At 49.2% G+C, this 19,975-nt stretch overlaps 10 protein-coding genes across 10 annotated transcripts; 6 read left to right on the top strand and 4 right to left on the bottom strand.

Annotated features, from left to right (window-relative positions):
• Positions 1 to 129: 129 nt before the first annotated feature.
• Positions 130 to 1,311, top strand: N7455_012457 (class I SAM-dependent methyltransferase; the record flags this gene model as incomplete). Its single annotated transcript, XM_040952501.2, has 1 exon — positions 130 to 1,311. One exon carries the CDS (start codon positions 130 to 132, stop codon positions 1,309 to 1,311), a length of 1,182 nt encoding a protein of 393 aa, XP_040816828.2.
• Positions 1,312 to 1,465: 154 nt separating this feature from the next.
• On the bottom strand, positions 1,466 to 2,179 carry N7455_012456 (electron transfer flavoprotein regulatory factor 1; the record flags this gene model as incomplete). The annotated part of the gene is made up of 4 exons (XM_065606887.1): positions 1,466 to 1,520; positions 1,811 to 1,823; positions 1,899 to 2,042; positions 2,134 to 2,179. The coding sequence occupies 4 exons, from the start codon at positions 2,177 to 2,179 to the stop codon at positions 1,466 to 1,468; spliced, it is 258 nt and encodes an 85-aa protein (XP_065460053.1).
• A 474-nt stretch (positions 2,180 to 2,653) lies between these two features.
• On the top strand, positions 2,654 to 3,845 carry N7455_012455 (thioesterase family protein; the record flags this gene model as incomplete). The annotated part of the gene is made up of 4 exons (XM_065606886.1): positions 2,654 to 3,001; positions 3,061 to 3,088; positions 3,239 to 3,408; positions 3,486 to 3,845. 4 exons carry the CDS (start codon positions 2,654 to 2,656, stop codon positions 3,843 to 3,845), a joined length of 906 nt encoding a protein of 301 aa, XP_065460052.1.
• A 552-nt stretch (positions 3,846 to 4,397) lies between these two features.
• Positions 4,398 to 5,192, bottom strand: N7455_012454 (uncharacterized protein; the record flags this gene model as incomplete). Its single annotated transcript, XM_040952547.2, has 4 exons — positions 4,398 to 4,636; positions 4,698 to 4,938; positions 4,995 to 5,087; positions 5,136 to 5,192. Coding segments are annotated over 4 exons (630 nt in total), but the record flags the coding sequence as incomplete, so codon positions are not given.
• Positions 5,193 to 8,132: 2,940 nt separating this feature from the next.
• On the top strand, positions 8,133 to 11,794 carry N7455_012453 (uncharacterized protein). The gene is made up of 2 exons (XM_040952860.2): positions 8,133 to 10,047; positions 10,104 to 11,794. Exons 1-2 carry the CDS (start codon positions 8,361 to 8,363, stop codon positions 11,411 to 11,413), a joined length of 2,997 nt encoding a protein of 998 aa, XP_040816937.2. The 5' UTR covers positions 8,133 to 8,360; the 3' UTR covers positions 11,414 to 11,794.
• Positions 11,795 to 11,990: 196 nt separating this feature from the next.
• Positions 11,991 to 12,968, bottom strand: N7455_012452 (flavin reductase family protein; the record flags this gene model as incomplete). Its single annotated transcript, XM_040952761.2, has 2 exons — positions 11,991 to 12,856; positions 12,917 to 12,968. The coding sequence occupies 2 exons, from the start codon at positions 12,966 to 12,968 to the stop codon at positions 11,991 to 11,993; spliced, it is 918 nt and encodes a 305-aa protein (XP_040817054.2).
• A 350-nt stretch (positions 12,969 to 13,318) lies between these two features.
• N7455_012451 (mitochondrial 54S ribosomal protein bL31m) lies at positions 13,319 to 13,870 on the top strand (the record flags this gene model as incomplete). The annotated part of the gene is made up of 1 exon (XM_040952582.1): positions 13,319 to 13,870. The coding sequence occupies one exon, from the start codon at positions 13,319 to 13,321 to the stop codon at positions 13,868 to 13,870; it is 552 nt and encodes a 183-aa protein (XP_040816708.1).
• A 713-nt stretch (positions 13,871 to 14,583) lies between these two features.
• Positions 14,584 to 15,606, top strand: mde1 (methylthioribulose 1-phosphate dehydratase MDE1). Its single transcript, XM_040952832.2, has 4 exons — positions 14,584 to 14,633; positions 14,688 to 14,834; positions 14,894 to 15,369; positions 15,435 to 15,606. Exons 2-4 carry the CDS (start codon positions 14,694 to 14,696, stop codon positions 15,544 to 15,546), a joined length of 729 nt encoding a protein of 242 aa, XP_040816782.2. The 5' UTR covers positions 14,584 to 14,633; positions 14,688 to 14,693; the 3' UTR covers positions 15,547 to 15,606.
• Positions 15,607 to 16,017: 411 nt separating this feature from the next.
• Positions 16,018 to 18,038, top strand: N7455_012449 (sorting nexin 1; the record flags this gene model as incomplete). The annotated part of the gene is made up of 6 exons (XM_040952549.2): positions 16,018 to 16,051; positions 16,108 to 16,167; positions 16,230 to 16,717; positions 16,790 to 17,170; positions 17,222 to 17,824; positions 17,880 to 18,038. The coding sequence occupies 6 exons, from the start codon at positions 16,018 to 16,020 to the stop codon at positions 18,036 to 18,038; spliced, it is 1,725 nt and encodes a 574-aa protein (XP_040816683.2).
• Positions 18,039 to 18,998: 960 nt separating this feature from the next.
• On the bottom strand, positions 18,999 to 19,812 carry N7455_012448 (uncharacterized protein; the record flags this gene model as incomplete). Its single annotated transcript, XM_040952600.2, has 2 exons — positions 18,999 to 19,209; positions 19,262 to 19,812. 2 exons carry the CDS (start codon positions 19,810 to 19,812, stop codon positions 18,999 to 19,001), a joined length of 762 nt encoding a protein of 253 aa, XP_040816941.2.
• Between the last annotated feature and the right edge of the window lie 163 nt (positions 19,813 to 19,975).

Below are 19,975 nucleotides of genomic sequence, written 5' to 3'. Positions count from 1 at the left end.
AAAAAATACAAGAAAAAAAAGCATGCCTCGTTCATGAAAACTTCAATTTTGCGCCGAGAATGCGACCGAACCCACAACCCATCTTCAGAGTCATAGGGGACATCAACCGACATACTTGAGGAAAGCGATATGGACATGATGGCACTGGGCTTCTCAGCCACCGCCGCCTCCGGCTCCGACGTACACTCCAACCTAGGTTCGACATTGGCCGCAACCTCCTCCTCGTCCCTGAGTTCACTCACGGACTACTCAACATACCCTGTAATGCGCTATGGTGACCGCACCTACTTTCGCGACCCGGAGAACGTCTACCCTTTGCCCTGCGACCTACCAGAGATCCACCGCCAAAGCCTGCGCACGTTGATGCTGCTGCGCGTCCTCGGCGGCCCATTTTGCAACCCCCACTTAGCTAATCGGCCGCCCAAACGCATCCTGGAGATCGCATGCGGGTCCGGGCTGTGGTCTGGTCTGTGCCACGAATATTTCACCCGCAGGGGCCATCCCGACGTGGCCTTTGCTGGGATAGATGTCATCTCCATCGCGCCGGATCTGCGCAAGCAGGGTATGAACTGGCAATTCAAACGTCATGACCTACGCCGACCCCGCTTACCCTTCCCGGACGACTATTTTGATTTCGTGTTCATTAAAGATGCCGGCATGTGTCCTTCCAGTCCGGCGCAATCTGCATCGGGCTTGAGCGAGCCCCTGCGCGTGCTGAAGTCTGGGGGGATCCTGGAGGTATGGGATTCGGATTGGAGCTTCCGTTCGCTCCTGCCCAATCCGGCTCCGGCTCGCAAAACAACCTCGAAAGAACAGGAGATCGCCGATGCAACGGCTACTTATACATTCTCCTCCGCCACACCATTCACACGAGCGCAGAATAAGTTCGTGGTTGATTATAACTCCTGGGTGGAGAAGTCGTTCGACCGTCTGAAATTGACAGTGCTCCCGTGCGCAACGATCGGTCTATCCTTCAACTCCGAAGTGGACTTGTTAGAAAATGTCGACAGTCGCCGCGTCGCAATCCCCCTCGGTGACTTGCGCTGGGAGCGAGATGGCCAAGGCAAGGATTCCAAGAACCGACCACGAAAGGCCCTGACTCCAGAGCAAATCTCCATCCGGCGCACGGCTCTCCTCACCACAATTCAAATGATTGAAGGGCTAGAGCCACTATTGATGGAATCTAGCGGAAAGGGTCGCGATGAATGGGACCGATGGTGGGCTGCAATGACAGCCGACCTCTTGCAGAAAGGCGGACTCGCCAGCGGCGAGTGCCTTGAAGTGAGCGCCTGGTGGGGTCAAAAAAAATGAACCCCTTGAGTCAATTTGGAGTTCCGGTGGGCAAGAGTCAAGTAGCGACCATTCTGCACTTTGTATTGGTGATACCCCCAATTTTATTTCTGTCTTTCTGGGTTTCTAACATGCATATGATCTGAACATTTCTGGGGTGAGAGCCATTGGAATATTAGGTCTCACTTCCATATCGCTTTTTCAGCGTTCGGTACCGCTTCAAATAGTACCTGGGTTTTTTTTTATCCTGTCAGCTGCCATCAACGCAAAATTCTTGTGATGGAGGTCAAAATAGTTCTTGCATGATGCCATGATAATGAGTGAATCTATGCACAGTGTATCTAGCCAAACACTACCCCATTATGGGTGCAATGTATAGAGAGAATGACATGTACGAATGATTCCACTGTGCTTCCAAATAATTGTAATCCAGTAATATCGGCAGTGAAACGAGGATGGTCGGATGCGACAATGCGATATAGAAGGTAGGGAAAGGAGGGACGTAGGGACAAGATCTTACAGCGCTTCCACTTCTGTATTAAACAATTAACAACACATCCTTAACCGCGGCCAAGGGATAGGAAACCCAGCAAAAAGACAGCACTCACCTTTCTTCACAAACTCAGCCCTCGCTATTCCCTTGCGGATCTGCTCATCATCGGTAATGTGAGTCTGACTTGCAAACGCACGGTGTAGGCGATCCCGGAAATATTGATAGCCAAGAGGATATTCCCGTCCTAAGAACAGAAGCTCTACATCTCGGGTTATTAGCATGGAGCAGATGGCCGGCTTAAAACCGAAAGGAAATTCCTGGGGAATGCAAGTCGCTGCATGACGCCATACCTTTGTAGACGTTAATGACCTGCCGGCGCAGCTCGAGATTTACCATTGTTGCTCCATTCAACAATGATTGTTCTGGTAGAGAGTTGATGGTGGTAGGGATGCGGTGCAATGGAGGTAAGCGGCTGAGAAGCTTCCAGGCGTCGTCGGGTGTTATCGGTGACGTGCCTAAAGGAGTTAGTTATCTGTTCCATATGTAACATTGTGGATTTCCAAGGCTGCCATACGCTATGTGCTAGTTACCTACTTCTGGGGTAATTTGGATATTTTGCTTTTTATTTTATATTCATTTTATATTCATTTCATATTCATTCCATATTCATTCCTTATTCATTCCATATTCACTTATGAAGCTAGAGTAAGACAATATTTGAAATAATATCAATGCACCCCTATAGTCACGCGGGGTTCTAGCCGACCTGACCTCGGGATACTGGCCCAAGCTTCTGGTTATCGGTTATCGGTTATCAGAGAGCTGTCCACCTACAGCCTTGGGGGAACTGTCTCTCCACAACTACACAACATGCTTCCTCAACCGGCTTTTCGAGTGCAGCTATCTGCTTCAATCTCTCTGTACTCCAATGGCACACGGCGTCTCTTCTCTGCGACTTCTACGGCCTTGAACGGCCAAAACATCCCCATCCCCGACTCGGTCTCAACTCCGATCAATCCACGATGGCTCACAATGACCAAGCGAAGGATTGGGAAGTGCATGATGTTTGGGATGAAGCCAGCTCAGATTGATGAGGGTGGCAAGATTTTGCAGCAATTGGCCAAGGAATGGCGGGAATTGATCGCTGGAAGTGAGGGATTCCTCACGGATAAGAAACGGCGCAGTCTGTATCGCCATAATGTGGTCTGGGGAGAACAGGTATGAGCTTGGGTTATATTTCTTGGTCTGTATTATGGATGAAAGTCACTGATGCTAAGTCTGCTTGTGGTGGATTAGGATATTATGGTGAGAACATTCGTCCCCCCTAGCTGTTGCGCCAAGGGCCATCTTAGATTCTGGACCAAAGCTAACCTCGATAATAGGGTATGTCCTGTCCCTTTACTTGGAATCTGCTCCTCGCCAATTCATAGATCATACCGTACTAACTAGTCCAAGGTCACGTCAACAACGTTACCTATGTTCGATACGCCGAAACAGCTCGTGTGAACTGGACGCGCAATATCGGCAACCATATCGATACCGCAAATAAGAAAGAATGGATAAACATGCTTGGTAGTACGGGAATCGGACTCATCCTGAAGAGTATCAAGGTGGACTACAAATTTGTACTGTATCCCTGAGACCCAAACCCCATACCGCTAGAACAGCAACTAAGTGGGCCTATTTACTAACTACCATGCAGCCCATGGAATCTCCAGACAAAATTACTGTTTATCAAAGATTGATTCCAGACCCTTCTAGGCATCTTTCAGCCCAATCGGCATTCCGACTCGAAGTCATGATCTTGTCTGAAGCTCACCAACGCCCTGCTGCTCGTTGTTTCGAGGATATCGTCATCTATGATTACAAGAAGAACCGCAAGACTGTCAATATCCCACCCTTTGTCATGGAGCAATTTGAGACCATGTGGAGGCAGCAGGAGCAGGAGGAGGTCAATTGGAGGCAGCGGATTGCTGATATTGAAACCCGAGTCCGGAACCTTGAGCTTGGAAGCTGGGATCGGGCTGATGCTGTGGAGGACAATGGATCTGCGTCACAGTAATTAGAACTGAGCAGAAGCATTGAAGAATGGATCGTATGCGGCTGCGGAGGACTGTATTTCCTTGTCATCATTTCGAGCACTTGATTGACGGCCGCAGCTCTCTGTGCTTTGTACATATGCATTTTAAGTTTCGAGTATGCCTAGCTGATGACATCTCGGACGAGGAGGGGAACATGGTCGTATTGTTAACACCAGCAGCAGTGATGAACAACGTCTCATTTCAAACATGATGGGGTACGAGATAGCAGCGGGGTTGAAGGTGTCACATTATGTATATAGCTAACTTAGTTTGACCCGTAATCAACAGCAGCCCTAATTCATGATTAGACTGTTCTTTTTATTGCTCTCCAGGCACCAACACTGAATTGAACCGTTGTTTTAGGGGCCTATATTGTACAAACATCAGCTGGCTGGGTGTATCATTAATTTTATTCATATCGCGAGAAACCATTCGTCTAAGGCGCAGTGTACCACATATATAACATGAGGGTCGCATCTCTACAAATAAAAGCAAGACAGTAAACCACCTTTCAACTCCACTGGCCTAACAACTCAAAGCTTCAACCTCTTTGCAATCTCAATCCCCTCCGCAATGGATCCCACCCGGGCGTCAATCGCATACCCTTCACTCTCCAAACTTTGCAACTCAGCCGAAAGCTCCGACACCGAAAGTGTGAAACACTCAATAAACTCATTATCCTCAAGATCAGGCTTTGGATTCTGATTTTCCGGAAGGGACATGTCAACTTGAACATAAACCATGTTGAAATTAGCATTGCAGAACCCAGGATCTGGATAAGTATATCAAGTCAGCTAATATTCAGCAGTAAGACGAGCAATGGGCTCACAAACCATTGTACATGATACCAGTAGTTTTATCAGCAACACCGGTGTACCCAGTCTCTTCTTTCAGCTCCCGGACCGCAGTTTGCTCAATTGTCTCCCCGGCGTCGATCAATCCTGCAGGGAGTTCTATGACGACTTGATCAATTGGAGGCCGATATTGCTTCTCCAAAAGGATTTCGGAGCCATTCTTCTTATTCAGAAAAGCGATGATGTTGACTCCATCAACAGGGGAGTCTGTCAGTCTTGTCTACGATTTCATTAGGTCGTTACAGTTGGATTTATATATAAACTCAGAATTCGTACCTGGCGCTCAGCGGACTCCCAATCTCTTTTGACTCCGTTGGGATCAATGTAATTTGTTTTGACTAATCTTTTCCACTTGGCCTCTTTAGAAGTCTAAATGTCATAAGTAGCTGAGGGTATAGTCGGGCTAGAAACACATACCAAGGGCTCTCGTGAGAGAAACGTAGACTTGAGTTGTGGCATTTTATGTATTGACCCTTCTGTTATTCAGAATGGGGATTGAATTGCGATTAACGGAACCTGAGTACTAGGTTTTAGGGATTCTCTTGGTTGCAATCTTCCGAGATGGGAAGCCCTGGAGGTGCCCGCGGGCGGGACACAAGATGACTAAGGTGGTGCTGGCCCCAGGCCCAGGCACCTGGGCAGGTTGCTATATTGTAGTGATTACTTCCAAGGTTCCTTTTATCCTAACTCGACAACATATTCCAGATTGTATCTCTGTAGTAACCCTTATAATCGACGTTTCTGATATAAATTGAAAGTATTTTGGATTATTTTAGATATACTTGGTTTAGATGGATTACTTATTGTTCCTGCTACAAAGCTTGTGGATTAGCTTTGGGGCATATCTAGTGTCACCAAATTCCTGGGAAAAGGAAGGACAAAACTCACCGGCGCTGGAGGTGGTGGATGTGCTATTACGTTTTTCCGACCAGATATCGAAGATCAAACTATTGAAGAGCTAGAGGGGAAGCTCACCGCAGAAGGATTTCGAACATATGAGACTATCCTAGGTGCCAACGGAGTTGGGGTACTTTGGCCAGCAGTATTCCGAAATGACACTAATGGAAAGACCGGCGAAGAGATTGATTAGAAGATGTTTGAAAGTACTGACGGCGTTCAAGGGATAAACCAGCTGGTTGGAGTGGGAGTGCAAGAAAATCGGAAAGGCTGGGAGTATTGGACGCGAGATGTTTCTCCAAGATGAAACAGAGGTAGGTCATCCTGGTAGCCCTGGAGATGGCTAGGCTGACAGCATTGGAAGTGCTATCTTAGACTAATCGTTTCCTTTTTAAACCCAACTACCGTTAAGTATCAGGTATAGTAATTTGATAATCGCACCGGCCAAGACCAACCAAAGAAATATCTTCGTTCAATTTAAAGTTAACATTATGCGGGGGATGGAATGTGAGCCTCGAGTCACTTTTCCCGTCGAAGTATAGAGAATTTCCATGTATTGTGAAGAATCTTATCTATCCCTTGTTCATTCCTTGGTGGTTGTATAGTTTTCTTTCTCTACAATCTCTACAATCATTACTAGATGAATCGTTTCAGATAACTTAAGCGGGTTTCGGGTATATGGGCCATATCTTTTTGATACATTTCTGCTTTGAAATATACTATATAACTACCCAGTATCTATGTGCATACCTGTGCACATAATATTTGCTCTCAGGTTCCTGGTGGTTCAGCCCTGGAAGGTATTCAATTGGGATACACACTAACTACATGCGGCCAGAGTAAACTCTAAAAATATTTGCCTCGTAAACTACAAAAGATTAGATTGATCAATTAATTGGACTATCAAGGTCCGAAGCGGGCATTCATCGGAGTGAGAGTATTAAGCTCTTTATATAAACCGAGCAATCTTCGTAGGTTTAGCTACGGTTTTATAATTATTACGATCGGAGTGCCACACCAGGAGGTGAGAGCCGGAACCAGTAGGAAAAGCGAAAAGATCGACCTTAAAAGCCGAAGTTTATCGGACCCAAGCAAAACCCGGTTCTAAAAGAGACTAGGGGGACACGCTAGTGGAAAGTGCCTGCAATTCCTCCAGAATTATGTACCTTATTTTTCTGAACTTTGAACAGGAAACATGGAGAACTTGAAAATTAAAGTGATGGAGGAAAGTGTACGGAGTATACAATATAAGTGCTACAATGGTAGGGCTCACCGCATGCATAAAAATAACCTAAGCCATCACCAAGCCCGGCCGTCGGGCCGATCGTTACTAAGTTTGTGGCTGATCTACAGAACCCTCCAGGGCTGCCAAGTCCCGGGTATCGTATTAGGAGGGGGGGGGGAGGATCGAAATTGGCAAAGGCTGTACGGTGTAATTGCATATATTTTCTAAATGATATCCTCTTTTATAGTGTACATAGTAAATGGATATTTTGTGTCCACAGTCATATCCTCAAATATCACCCTTTGCAAGATCTAGACCTATATTCGTACTCGTACAGCAAAACCTGTGCGGAGCCCTTTAGAAAGATGCACGAGATAGCCGAGCATGTGATGATCCCAGCAAGAATGTGGCCAATCCTGTTGATACACACAAGTTTAAACTCCCCCATACTTACTTTACTCCCTATGATGCTCTCCATGCTCGGGATTGCGTGTTCATGTCTACAGGCGCATACCTGCAAAAGCAAATCTCCTAATGGGTAATAACCACACCATGATCTGAGGATTCGTAACACATATCATACAACATAAACCCGGTGCAAGGATGACCCCGCAGCAGACGGGTCAAGAAACGGTCGATCGTCAATCCAGTTAGTCAGTTTAAACCTTTCGGGACCGATGATCTGAACAGGCTTCCAGGTTGATCTGTACAAAGTACATCGTCGGTTGTACTCCATGGCCACTAGCTTATCAGCACTAGTCAACCCCGGTTTGGAAGAAAGTCCGCATAGCGCCGAGGCAACGGAAAACACTCGGTATCGTAAAATTGCCTGGATGAAAGCGAAGATACGCTTAGGATTGGCCGATGTGTAGGTATCCGCGTTGCAGGACTTGGCAACTGCAGCCGTTGTAGCTCCTAGGGGGCGTGACCTGTCAATAAATCCTGGAGTATTCGTAAGATATGTGTGGTACGGAGGTGTTCAGAGAACAAAGGCTTGGCAGTGGGTTGGTCGTGCTGGATGGGATTTTCCATGCAGAAACTCTCCAGATCGACAAAGAAGCCACGGGAATATATTACCAGGAGCTCTCCAAAACTGAATTTGCAAACCTGCAGTCATCCAAGTACACAGTACCGAAATGAAATAGTGGCGGATGGTATTGAAGTTAGGTACCGCCTACCCGAAAAGCACCAGGGATCGACATTAAATGACAATACCAATACCAATTCTGGTTTCTTTTCGACCTCATACAATTCCACCTGGGCACTTTTTCCCCTTCACGCTTCCACGTAGAGCCTCGTCTCTTGTCCCTCTCTCTTTTTCTCTCTTTCTCTTTTTCCTTATACATTTACTTCCTTTTTCTTTTCCCATCTTCATTACCATACCAGCCAACTCTACACCATTTCCTTTCCCCCCCCCCCACTATATTCAATTTTAGTCCGTTTTCGCCTTTTTCCTGGTCCCAGTCCTTGGCCTCATCCCGCCAAGCTGACTCGGACCTGGGTTTCGGGCTCCCTCGTCCATGACACGCTCCGCTGCATCTAGGAAGAACCAGAGCAATCGGCAGGAGAATGGCCTTGTCGGTCCCGGCAAGAAAGTAACCAAGCAAAAGTCAAGCGGCCATCTCAACGGCAATTCGGGCAACGGCTCTGCTACCGGTCCGGGCGCGTCCGCTCACTTCGATTTATCCTCCGTGCGGTCGACTAGCGATACGGCCTTGACATCTCCGACAGTTTCCGGCAAAGGGGGAGATAGCACGAAGGCAGATGGCAATGTGCGTGGGATGTTGAATGGACATAGCAAGGGTGGAGAAATGGCAGCCGCGCAAGAAAGCGGCGATGTCGCCCAGAATGGTGGCATCGCAGGGCATGCCTCTCGCAACGGAACCTCGAAACGATCCGGATCCAATGCCTCGATTAACCCGCTCCAGCTCGCCTCCACCATTCTCAAATCGTGCCCCATGTACGACACCATCGCCATCCTGATCTTTTTGCTACAGCTTCCACCAATGGTCTTGACTCTGGTTCAGTTCTTGTTCGCCTCTTTGACTTTCATGCCTCCGAGTGGCGCCGCGGCCGGTTCTTTGTCGTCGAACTTCGATATTTTTCAGGGTCCGGCTGGGACGCCATCTCTGGGGACGATGATTGCGATGGATGGCTTCTGCATACTTCTCTGGGGTCTCTTCATGTGGACATGGGCGCAAAACTTTGCCATCGATCTCGCTCATGTCCAGGTTGCTATCACATTGGGTGGCGGAGGCTCCGGGAAGAACGGTGGGGTCAATGCTCTCTGTGTCGGAATTGTTCTGCTTCTTCATCTTGTTCGCAGTAAAGGCATCCAGGACTTTGTCTTGGGTCATCTTGTCTCTGCTAAACTGCTCAGTCCCGATCTCCTCTCCCAATATTCGCACCTGCTGCCCGCCGAGTTCCGACGGTCCGAAGCACAAACATCTCCGAGCTGGCTCCGCAGCCTTCTTGCAGTGCATATCCTAGCACAAGCTGGAACCGCCATGGCACGACGTTCGATGGCCAAGAATCGGTCACCGACACCGTTACGGACCGGCAAGCGGGGAGATACGGAGGCTTCTGCGGGGTCACAAGGACAAGCTGATTCTGCTCTGGAATCTGCTGCCAGTGTTTCGTCTTCTTTCGTGGGACCTGATGGTCAGCTGAAAGACGGGAAGGATCGCTTCACATCAGCCAAGAAACGCAGACGGCAAGCCAATCAAGTTCGGAGCCGACAGCCGTTCTGGGCTGCGCTCGCCAGTACAAAGGTCACGGTGATGAGGGAATATGAACATTCGCGGGCTGCCTCTAAAACAGCCCGCAATCTCACAATGACGGAGGAGGATTTGCAGGGTGTTTCTCTCGACGACGGGTTGATATGGATTACGGATGTGGATAGCTCTTCGATCAAATTCGCCGCAGGTGAATTTACCGATGACCCCGCTGTGTCGGGTTCCTTTGAAGCCGGCCGTTTGGGAGGAGACATGGAACCGTTCTACGTCTGCGTCAACGGTGCGCTCTGGGCTACGGCTTCCATATGCAGGGTTTCAGATGCCAAGGGGCCGAGCGTTGTCCAATGGCGGGGCGAGATCGCTGGACTAGCCCCCAACTGCGCCTATACATGTGCATTTGTACGAAGCGATACCGACGAGGAAATCTGTGCCATGAGTGTCAAGACGCCTACGACAACTGACACAGAGCAAGGTAAGTCCACGTTAAATAACAATATTTCTTTTTCAATAAGCTCATTGCTTGAACAGTCATTTCCGCGGTATCGACACCCCCGCAGCCGACCTACCGTCCATCATCACCCACAACGACGCTCAAGAACTCTATCAGCAATGCAGAATCCAAGTTGAATGAAAAGCGCAACCGTTTGAAAAAGACAAAGAACGACCACAAAGCTGTTATCACGAAAATCCGGAAAGAACTCGAGAACTTCAACACCCGCCTCCACAGCGGGGGTGACGAGAATCGCCAAAAGCAGCGTTCACTTCAACTGGAACGAAACATCCGGCAAACCGAGGAGGCCACTGCAGTGCTAGAGGTACAACTTGACTCCATGGAAAGTGTTCCTGAGGAGGAGATGGAAGAGTGGTCAGCGCACAAAGCAGATTTCGAACGTGAGGTGGAGCTTTTCAATTCGACGAAGGAAGAAGTTACTGCTGCTCGGGCAGCTGCAGCTCAGCAGGTGGCAGCACTGGAGTTGGAATTGACTCAAGCTATCCAGAAGCGCGAGCGTCTCCAGGGCCGCCGCACCCGGGTGAATGAGCAGTATGAGCGTATCATCTCGGCCAATGCACAAGGGTTGAATGAGAGAGAACGTCGGGCTGCCGAACAATTTGCCAGAGAGCAGGACCAGTCAAAGATGGAGACCAATTTCCATGAGCAATTCGCGAGCATCAGCCAATCTGTACAGGATTTCCAGCTGCGCACCAGTCAACTCTGGCAGCAGGCAACTGCAATTGAGCAGTCCATTCAGCAACAACAACAGCAGATGCTCCTCGAGTCTGGTCCTCTCACTCCCGAAGGGAACTTGCCAGGCACCAATCCTTTGCCTGAGACCAGTGGTCCGTCGTTCAACGTATCTACGTCCAGTGCACCTAGCGCTCGATCTCTGTTGGGCGGCCTCAGCTTTCCTGCGAGGTCTAGTCCACTGCAGATTTCGTCTTCTCCAGTGCACGAAATGCCGTCAAATCCAACTAGCCCATCGCAAGACCTTCCCTTCCTCCCACAGTTTCCAACTTCTCCCGTCGGCAATGTGGGCTCATACTTCGGGTCGGACATCAACCACCGAGACCGTTCGTTCTCCAACCGCTCCACTCGCAGCAGCCAATACGGCTCTGACTTCTTGGACACGAACCGCTTGCCACCTCTCCAGCTTGACCTTGCGGAATTGCTTGGTGAAACCAAGCCTCGTCCTGGTTCCGATGGAAATGGTTTCCTGCATCAAGGTGGCCGTCCGGTTTTGAGCCCTTTCCAGCGAGCAGTAAGTCGAGGTAGTGGCACTGGTAGTGGTAGTGGTGGTAGTGGCAGTGGAACCGGCAGTCCGCACTCGTCGCGAGACTAGTTCTCGTGGCAGTTGCTTCTGTGGTCTCATGCCTAGCCGCGCTGTCAACCCGGTGCTCGATCTCAATTCCATGCTTGTCTTCCGAGAAGTAGCCTCAAGTTTTGTGCGTCCGCGCTTTTGGTTCTGTCCGGTTGGATTCCCGCATTGTGCCAGTCAGTCTCTTTCTCATCGGCTTTCACTGTGGTGGCTCCTTGTTTATTGAGTCATTGTGGTTGTGTGGCATGCATCTCGCGATGAGATAGCAACTCTATGGATTCGATCGAAGTGAGGTACATGGCAGCTTTGTTCCTAACACCGAAAAACAAAAAGTGTTCTATACTCGGTTCTTGTATACTCTCTCTCACACACACAAAAAGTGTAGACGCATCAATATCATGAAAGCATTTCTCATCTTCATCTCTCCATGTCTACTGTAGGATTATATAGTGGATAGGTCGTTGAAAGTGGTGATACCATATGTCTAATTAAAAGTCTATGTACAGCCCAAACGCCATATTCCCAAGTATATTATATATATACAGTGCTTCGCTAGAAGGCATAAGCGATGAAGCCGGACAAGTCAGACAACTGTGCCAGCTCAAAGCTCGCCCCCCATCTTCCAAAACTTGGTATTTGCGTATGCTAAACAAAGCCGCTCAGGCGAATGGTCATCCAAGACCTTGTCATCCTGTCCCTGCGCCGAAACAGACCCAGAGCCCTCGATCGCCCGAACAACAGTACCCAGCACAACCGAGTGATCATGCACATCAATCTTCTGCGGATGTAGGGTACATTCAAAAACAAAAGGAAAGTCAACCCTATCATTCGTAGCAACTGCTTCCACCCTCCGCTTAAGAATAGGAAGCGGTCTTTGAGGATGTCCCTCTTCGTTCTCAGTAGGCAAAGCCGCGAACTCAAACTCCCCATGTCCCTTCAACATAGCAGCGAGGGTGACATTTCCCTTAGAGAAATCCCTAGCTAGAGTAGCAGTCGCCTGGCCTGGTGCAAGCAAATGAACCAGAAACCGACCCGAAGCAAGTAGCGCATTCAATGTCTCCGATGGGCGGCGCACGTTGAAAGAGATCACAGGGTGTGGAGTGAGAGTGACGGTGCTGAAGGAGGAGACGGTCATGCCGCGGAAGGCGGTTGTGTCTTCTGGACCGGAGGGATCGGTCGCTGTTATAATTGCGACGGGGTATGGGACTCGACGCATGAGGAGGCGGACTTGGTCGGATATAGATGTCGAGGGGGTTGGCGGTTGCGGTACATTGCCTGCATGGGATGGGGTATTGATCTTCCCTGTGCAATCATTTTCTTTTAAAGGGGCTGTGGCATTGCTGGTGTATCGTCGTTGATCGCATCGTGATCCGTATTGGGTTTGGGTATATGGTACAGGCGGAGAAGTTCGGAGGGAAGGAGATGTTCCCAGGAACCGGGGTGTATAGTTGTTAATGCATCGTAGTTCTAATTGTTCACGTCAGTACACTTGACCGAAGCACTTGGAAATACACCATAACAACCTACCTCCGAGTCCTGTCCGAGCAGTCCCATGCGCGACTGGAAAGACGAGCTTCATCCCGCCGGCCTAGAATTAACGGAGCTTTGAAAGGCGCTCAGGGGATCACGCAGGACACAAAATCACAGATATCCAGACTCTGCCAATTCATGTCTAAATCCCCAGCAAAAAAAGAAGAGGAACTCACAGAGACACAGGGCAATATAACGTTATGCTCAACATTGAAGTTATGAAAAATCCCGAGAAGAACAAGACCCGCTTACATAACCCGCGATAATTTCTCTGCTATAGCATCAACTTCACAAACCTCCGCAACCTCCCCGATAGCATTGCGACCCCGTCAACCTCCGCCCACCCGGACACTCCCCTTTATTATTTCCATCGGCATTGCCGAACCAACCACATCCAAAATGTCAATGCATACCTCCCTCCGCCGCACCGCGGCCACAATCACCAACTCAACAACCACCATCCTCCCTACAAGACTCCCCACGCAAACAAGCGGCACAACCTTCGTCTGCTCCCAATGCCGACACGCAACTCTTCTCCGCCGCCCCAAGCGCCCTTACACCTTCACACAGCTCATCACGCTCTCGGACGGCAGCACCTTCACGCACCGCACGACCTCGCCGGCCCCGATCTACCGCTCCACACGCGACACGCGCAACTCCCTCCTCTGGAACCCGTCCAGCAGCAAGCTGATGAACGTCGAGGAGGACGAGGCCGGTCGTCTCGCGGCTTTCCGTGCTAGATTCGGTCGCAGCTTCGATGCCAGCGCGCCTGTTGATGAAGAGGCGGCTAAGGATCCCGTTGCTGCTAAGCAGGCTGAGGCGGAGGCGAAGGCTCAGGCTAAGGCTGACCAGGAAGAGGAGGATAACTTGCTTGATTTGATTAGTGCTTTCGGACAGAATGAGGCGCCGCCGCCGCCTGAGAAGAAGACTCCTAAGTTCACGAAGAAATAGTGGGCTTTGGGTTGACTGGGTTGAATCAGAGTCTCTGGTTTGAGCTGCTTGGATGGGAGTTGGGATCTTCTTTTTGTCTTCTTTTTGTGTGTTTTCTTTTGTGTTTTTGATCTTGTACAATATACATATGTCTGGTATGAGCCTGCTGTATTATACCAAGAATTCATCTTTTCTCTCATCCATGCTATACATTTGTCAGGTTTATGCTGATACCATGGGATTTTAAACGTATTTCTTTCTCTGAATCTTCCGGGATAGGGCAAGTTCGATGATTTGCGATACAGCACCTGGTCTATCCTGCTTGTCAGTCTCATACAGCCAGATATATACATACCTAACACCAACCAACAGACCCAAGGCCCACGGCCTAGAGACTAAGAAAAGTAAAATCAACCGCGCACCAGCATTCACCACCTCACATCAGCAACAACACTCGACCCAGCCCGCAAAGTACCAAGTTTCATGGACATTCTGCTACTTGATAGGAGAGTGGCTCTGTCGTGAGCCGGGGGAGGCTGTATATAATGACCCGGAGGATGCTTATGACTCTTTCGGCGATAATGAGACCTATTATCCAATTAGAGAAGATAACTAATATAAATCATCTTATAGTTGAGGAATATTAAATGACGTGCTGAATATGATTGTTCAATGGCAGATCTCCCTAATTACCCTCTTCCCCCCGCTCAAACGTCCATTGGTTACTCGGCACTCTTGGCGCAAAACCTCGGACAATAACAAAATTGGTTGCAATCTTACCAAGGTCCTCTCCCAACTTTGGAGTTATCTACTCTTAGCCTAAGCTAATCTGTCGCAGCCCATCATGTGCCCCGCAGACCAAACCGTCGCAACGAACAATGACCACTTGGTCCAGTCGGAGGACCCCGAACACCCCGCCAACCTTATCCCCGAGCTCTGTCGCAAATTCTACAACTGGGGATGGGTTACCGGAACTGGAGGTGGTGTAAGCTTCTATTTACAAGGGCAAAAAATTACAACGGTACCCCGCTGATGGAAAAATAGACCTCGATCCGCCAAGGTGACCACATCTTCATCGCGCCGTCTGGAGTTCAGAAGGAATTGATGCAGCCCAACAATATCTTCGTGCTCCAATGGCCCACCCCCAAGTACCCTGCCTCGGACCGCAACTACATCCGCAAGCCCCTCAAGCTCAACCCCTCCGCCTGTACCCCGCTATTCCTGACTGCCTTTGAGCAGGGTGCTGGCTGCTGCATCCACACCCACTCGCAATGGGCGGTTCTAGTCACCCTGTTGGTGGAGCGGGAGAAGGGCCCTGATGCTTGCTTCGAGATTAGCAACATCGAGCAGATCAAGGGTATTCCCCGTGGCAAAGGAAAGGGCATGCTCGGATTCTTCGATACTTTGAAGATTCCCATTATTGAAAACACCGCCTTCGAAGAGGACCTCACCAGCGGTTTGGAGGCTGCCATGAACAAGTACCCGGACGCATACGCGGTGCTTGTCCGCAGACACGGAATGTAAGTGATAGCAACCTCACTCATGTGACACTGATGCGGTATACTAATGCTGGTTTCTCCTGCAGTTACGTCTGGGGTGACAACACTGCCAAGGCGAAGACTCAGTGTGAGAGTCTGGATTACATCTTCCAGCTGGCTGTGGAAATGCACAAGCTGGGCCTCCCGTGGGTCAAATAGATACTGCGTGGTATTAATGACCTGTTTTATGCCGATGGTGATTTGAGCTGGGAAATCGTGGATGGATTACCCCGGCATTACTATGTAAGAAGCTCCAATTGAAATGATGTGACGTATTGCGACATGGGATATTTAGAACAAGCTAGCCAGGGGGCTGGGTAGAGATTATCGGGTATTGGCCGGCAACGAGTGAACTGTATTCGACATAAGCATAAATAAATGGTCTCCAGCTTATCAAAAACCAATGTCAATGGCAAAGTAGTTGAATAAGTCAAAAGACGAGAAACACCACATGGGGCACTCCGGATCCCGTGAGTGACTAAGGATGCGGATCGGCCTCCACTCCAACCAGCTCCCTCTCCAACTCCATGCCGCATCCTCAAAGCTCCGATTGAACCATTAATATTAATTCGTTGATTCGTATTCTCGCCGATATCCCCTTAATTTCGCTTCAATCTCATACCGGTAACAATGGATCTCGACTCTGGAGATTCCCCGTGGGGCGGTAGGCAGTCATGATACCACACAGCTCTTTGAATCGCGGTCTGATTTATGATGCAGATGAGCCTTCACAGTTCAAGCCCAGCGACGGCTCCTCCAAACCCAGCACTCAGGGAGGTGGTATGTTTTTATTTGGCTTTGCTCTTTCCACGACCTCTCACTAAGCGCACTCTACCATACAGCAGCCGCACAACCCCCCGCGTCAGACAGCTCACCCGCAGTCCGCGTACCAGGAAGAAGAGGCCCCCGAGGCACACGCAAGATCAGCGCACAAGCCACTAAACTCGAATCCGTCGATGATTCCGTTGACCCCCTCGGTCCATTGGGAGAAGCGCCCGCCGAGGCCACCCCAACACCCACAGACGAGGCGCCAGCACCTCCCCAGAAGGAGCCGTTCGCCGGACGTGGCGCGCGACCACTCTCCTCTCCCTCCCAGACATCCGGCGGAGTGGGAGCAGCGGACTCGGGCAATGTGGAAGAGGAGAGCGCGGTCTTCCGGGGACCTCCTCCTGTGCAACCGCCGGTGCAAGCGGATGGACCGCAAAGACAGACGCAGCCTAGCATGAGCGTGGAGCAGGCTGCGAAGCCCACTTTCCAGATCTATGTGGGAGATCCACACAAAGTGGGAGACTTGACAAGCAGTCATATTGTTTATCAAGTTTCGACGAAGGTAATTGGACTACATGGACATGAAATCCGCAGATTGGGAGAAGAAGAAACTGACAGTAATTGGTATGGCTAGACAACATCTAAGGCCTATCGCCAACCCGAGTTTACCGTCAGCCGTCGATACCGTGATTTCCTCTGGCTCTACAACTCCCTGCACAGCAGCAACCCGGGAGTGGTTGTTGCGCCTCCGCCCGAGAAGCAAGCAGTTGGCCGCTTTGATACCAATTTTGTAGAGTCGAGGAGAGCTGCTTTGGAACGAATGCTCAACAAGATTGCCGGCCATCCTATTCTTCAACATGATGGCGATCTGAAAATCTTCCTAGAAAGTGAAGCTTTCACCGTTGATGTTAAGAATAAGGAAAACCGAGAGCCCGATATTGGTCCAAGCAAGGGAATGCTGAGCTCCTTTGGTATCTCCGTTGGTGGAGGAACCAAATTTGTGGAACACGACGATGTAAGTCAATCGTTTTTGATACGATAGTCTCGCCTGCTCACATTTAGATAGTGGTTCCACGACCGAAAAGTTTATTTGGACGCATTGGAGAACCAGCTGAAGGCTCTATTGAAATCAATGGATACTGTGGTCCTACAACGAAAGGGCCTGGCCGAGGCCGCAGGGGACTTTTCGAGCTCATTGCATGCCTTATCTGCTGTCGAGTTGTCTCCCGCCCTGTCCTATCCATTGGAGGGCTTGTCAGAACTTCAATTGCGCATTCGGGAACTTTATGACCGGCAAGCGCAGCAGGATGTTCTGACGCTTGGAATCACGATCGATGAATATATCCGTTTAATTGGAAGTGTCAAGATGGCTTTCACACAGCGGCAAAAGGCTTTCCACACCTGGCATGCTGCAGAGTCCGACCTACAGAAGCGCAAGAATAACCAAGACAAGCTACTCCGCCAGGGAAAGACTCAGCAAGACCGCTTGAACCAAATCAACGCCGACGTCGCAGATGCAGAGCGCAAAGTCCACCAAACACGGCTGCTTTTCGAGGATATGGGCCGGCTCATGCGAAACGAGCTACAACGGTTCGAGAAGGAGAAGGTGGAGGACTTCAAGTCCGGCGTGGAAACATTCCTTGAAAGCGCAGTCGAGGCTCAGAAAGAGGTAAATTCTTGTCTACCTTTGCGGGTTTATCTCACCCAGCTAACCCCAAGTACAGTTGATCGAACTCTGGGAGACATTCCTCCTGCGTCTAGACGCTGGCGAGGAAGGGCTTCCGTATTATGTACCTCCCGAGGCGAACGATGCACCTGCTCCGATAGAGCCCGCAGCGTCGGGTCCGGAATCCGGGCTACTGGCCGCTGAGGAGGACGCTTGATATCCCTCATCTGTAGTGTGCCTTTTTCTCACAACCCCCGAAACTAGCACTTTTTTATCTCGTCTGCTTTCATTATGGGACAACCCTTTCGCAATGTTTGTTTATGCCATGCTGCAACTGATGATGATGCCTAGCAAGCTGAGAGGCTTTCCGTTTTTCTTCTATTTCCGCTTCACTCCGAATACCACTGTTCGCGTATTGTAGCACTGTCTGTCGTCCATAGCACATATCAATATCACTATGGTTTTCGAACTCGAGCTTTCCTTTATAGTGAATCTTAGGAATCTCGAATGGATGAATTCGTTTGCAAGACTTTGCTATACTTTCCGGTCTGTACACCGCCTTCATGCCGTTTTATGTTGTTTTATTGGTTGTTATCTATTCCTCTATATTATACGGAGTACATATGCCAGTTATAGGGAATACCAAAACAAGTGGGGGGCCTATACTTCTTATTTATTAAACATCGTCGTATCGACTGTCATATACATAGTATATCCAATATCTTTATAAAACCTATTATTTAATATATTAGGCCTATTTCCCCCCCGTCATTTAACCATATGACTATCTATGATCGCCAGCCAACCGGGAATTTCGAGCGAACTGTTCCATGTTTATCTTTCGGGTTAATACATTCATGTCTAAGTACGGCATCATTAAAAGTTTAGAGGACGTCCTGGGGCGTTCCACAAGCTTGTATGAGTATAAGAACACATAAGGATTAAGTAGCAACACTTACTGAAATTTGATTATCACACATTCAGAGAACATTAGGACGATCGCTCACACCTCCCACAAAAGGGAGGGGAATCTGCTCGCAACTTCATAAGTGAAGTGGAGTCTTCATCGTAGGAGATACTCGCACCTCAATAAGAGAGGGGAGCTTACTCGCATCTCTATAAGTAGAGTGGAGTCTTCTCTCAATTGGTGTCACTCGGTGCTTGGTCTTCTCTTATCTCACCACTCCCATCGAGCGATATCCTCCCAGCCAATCTTGGGTCGCTTCCCCAGCTGATACATTGCGTAAACGTCGTCATTCCATTTCTTGGTAGGGTCGACTTTGATCGCCGTCGAGAATCCAGAGATGTGTAGCTGGCAAGAATCCTGGTCCCAAATAAGCTTAGCTGGTGTTTTTATTATTGACAGATAGCCGAAGGATGTCAAAGCCCTATTATTTATGTTAGATTTACCCATAACCAATGAGGATTTTGCGAACTTACTCATGAGCGGCTCGAAACTTTTGACGAATGAGATCTCGCTTGGGTTTGTTAAATGACCAGAGGAGTTCTTTTGACAACGACTGTCCTGGGATTTTGTCCCATACGAGGTATGTGATGTACCCTCCAGGCACGAGTCCATCCTGGCCTTGAGCAGTTTCTATGTACCCAAGAAGCTCAGGCACAACTGTGCAGCCACCTTCCTTGAACCTTTTCAATGCCATAATCTCACTGTGTTGGTAAGGAGGTACTGCTTGTTGAGCCCGAACTTCGGGGCTTAGGAACTGGGTATCTTCAATCGGAACTTGGGAGTAGATTCTCATAAAAGCGGACTCGGGGAGGGCTCCCACCTTGTGGCACAAGAACTTTCCCATCGTATAAGATGGCACAGTCCGACCACAGTCAAGATCTTCGCGCGTGGTCATGCAAGAGACTTCGTTGAGTTTCTTATCAATCACCCATGTATCACCGCGGATTTTGAGTGAGTCGGAGCTGGGAAGGGTGACTTCAGTGCCCTGGAGCCCAAGAAGAAAAAGCTGAGAGTTGCCGATCATTTTCACTGTTGGAATCGAATTAGTACTGTTGGTTTGAAGATTTCAGTGTTCAAGCAGCACAGAGATCAAAGGAACAAAGTCGATTGGAGAGGAAAGAGACCAGTGAGAGGGAGAGAGAAAGAGAGAGGGGAGGGAGAACTATGTATATGAATCCCCGAGTGGT

Source organism: Penicillium solitum (genome assembly GCF_028829755.1).
Source record: "Penicillium solitum strain IBT 25940 chromosome Unknown utg000009l_segment0_segment0, whole genome shotgun sequence".
NCBI classification, from domain to species: domain Eukaryota; kingdom Fungi; phylum Ascomycota; class Eurotiomycetes; order Eurotiales; family Aspergillaceae; genus Penicillium; species Penicillium solitum.
Note: the sequence above shows the minus strand (reverse complement) of the source record. Positions and strands in the feature narration are given on the sequence as shown.

Coding starts and splice junctions, on each gene's coding strand:
- mde1 (XM_040952832.2), top strand. CDS start 14,694: ATGTGCCCCGCAGACCAAACCGTCGCAACGAACAATGACCACTTGGTC. Junction 14,835..14,893: donor TTACCGGAACTGGAGGTGGT/GTAAGCTTCTAT, acceptor ATGGAAAAATAG/ACCTCGATCCGCCAAGGTGA. Junction 15,370..15,434: donor CTTGTCCGCAGACACGGAAT/GTAAGTGATAGC, acceptor TTTCTCCTGCAG/TTACGTCTGGGGTGACAACA.
- N7455_012453 (XM_040952860.2), top strand. CDS start 8,361: ATGACACGCTCCGCTGCATCTAGGAAGAACCAGAGCAATCGGCAGGAG. Junction 10,048..10,103: donor GACAACTGACACAGAGCAAG/GTAAGTCCACGT, acceptor TTGCTTGAACAG/TCATTTCCGCGGTATCGACA.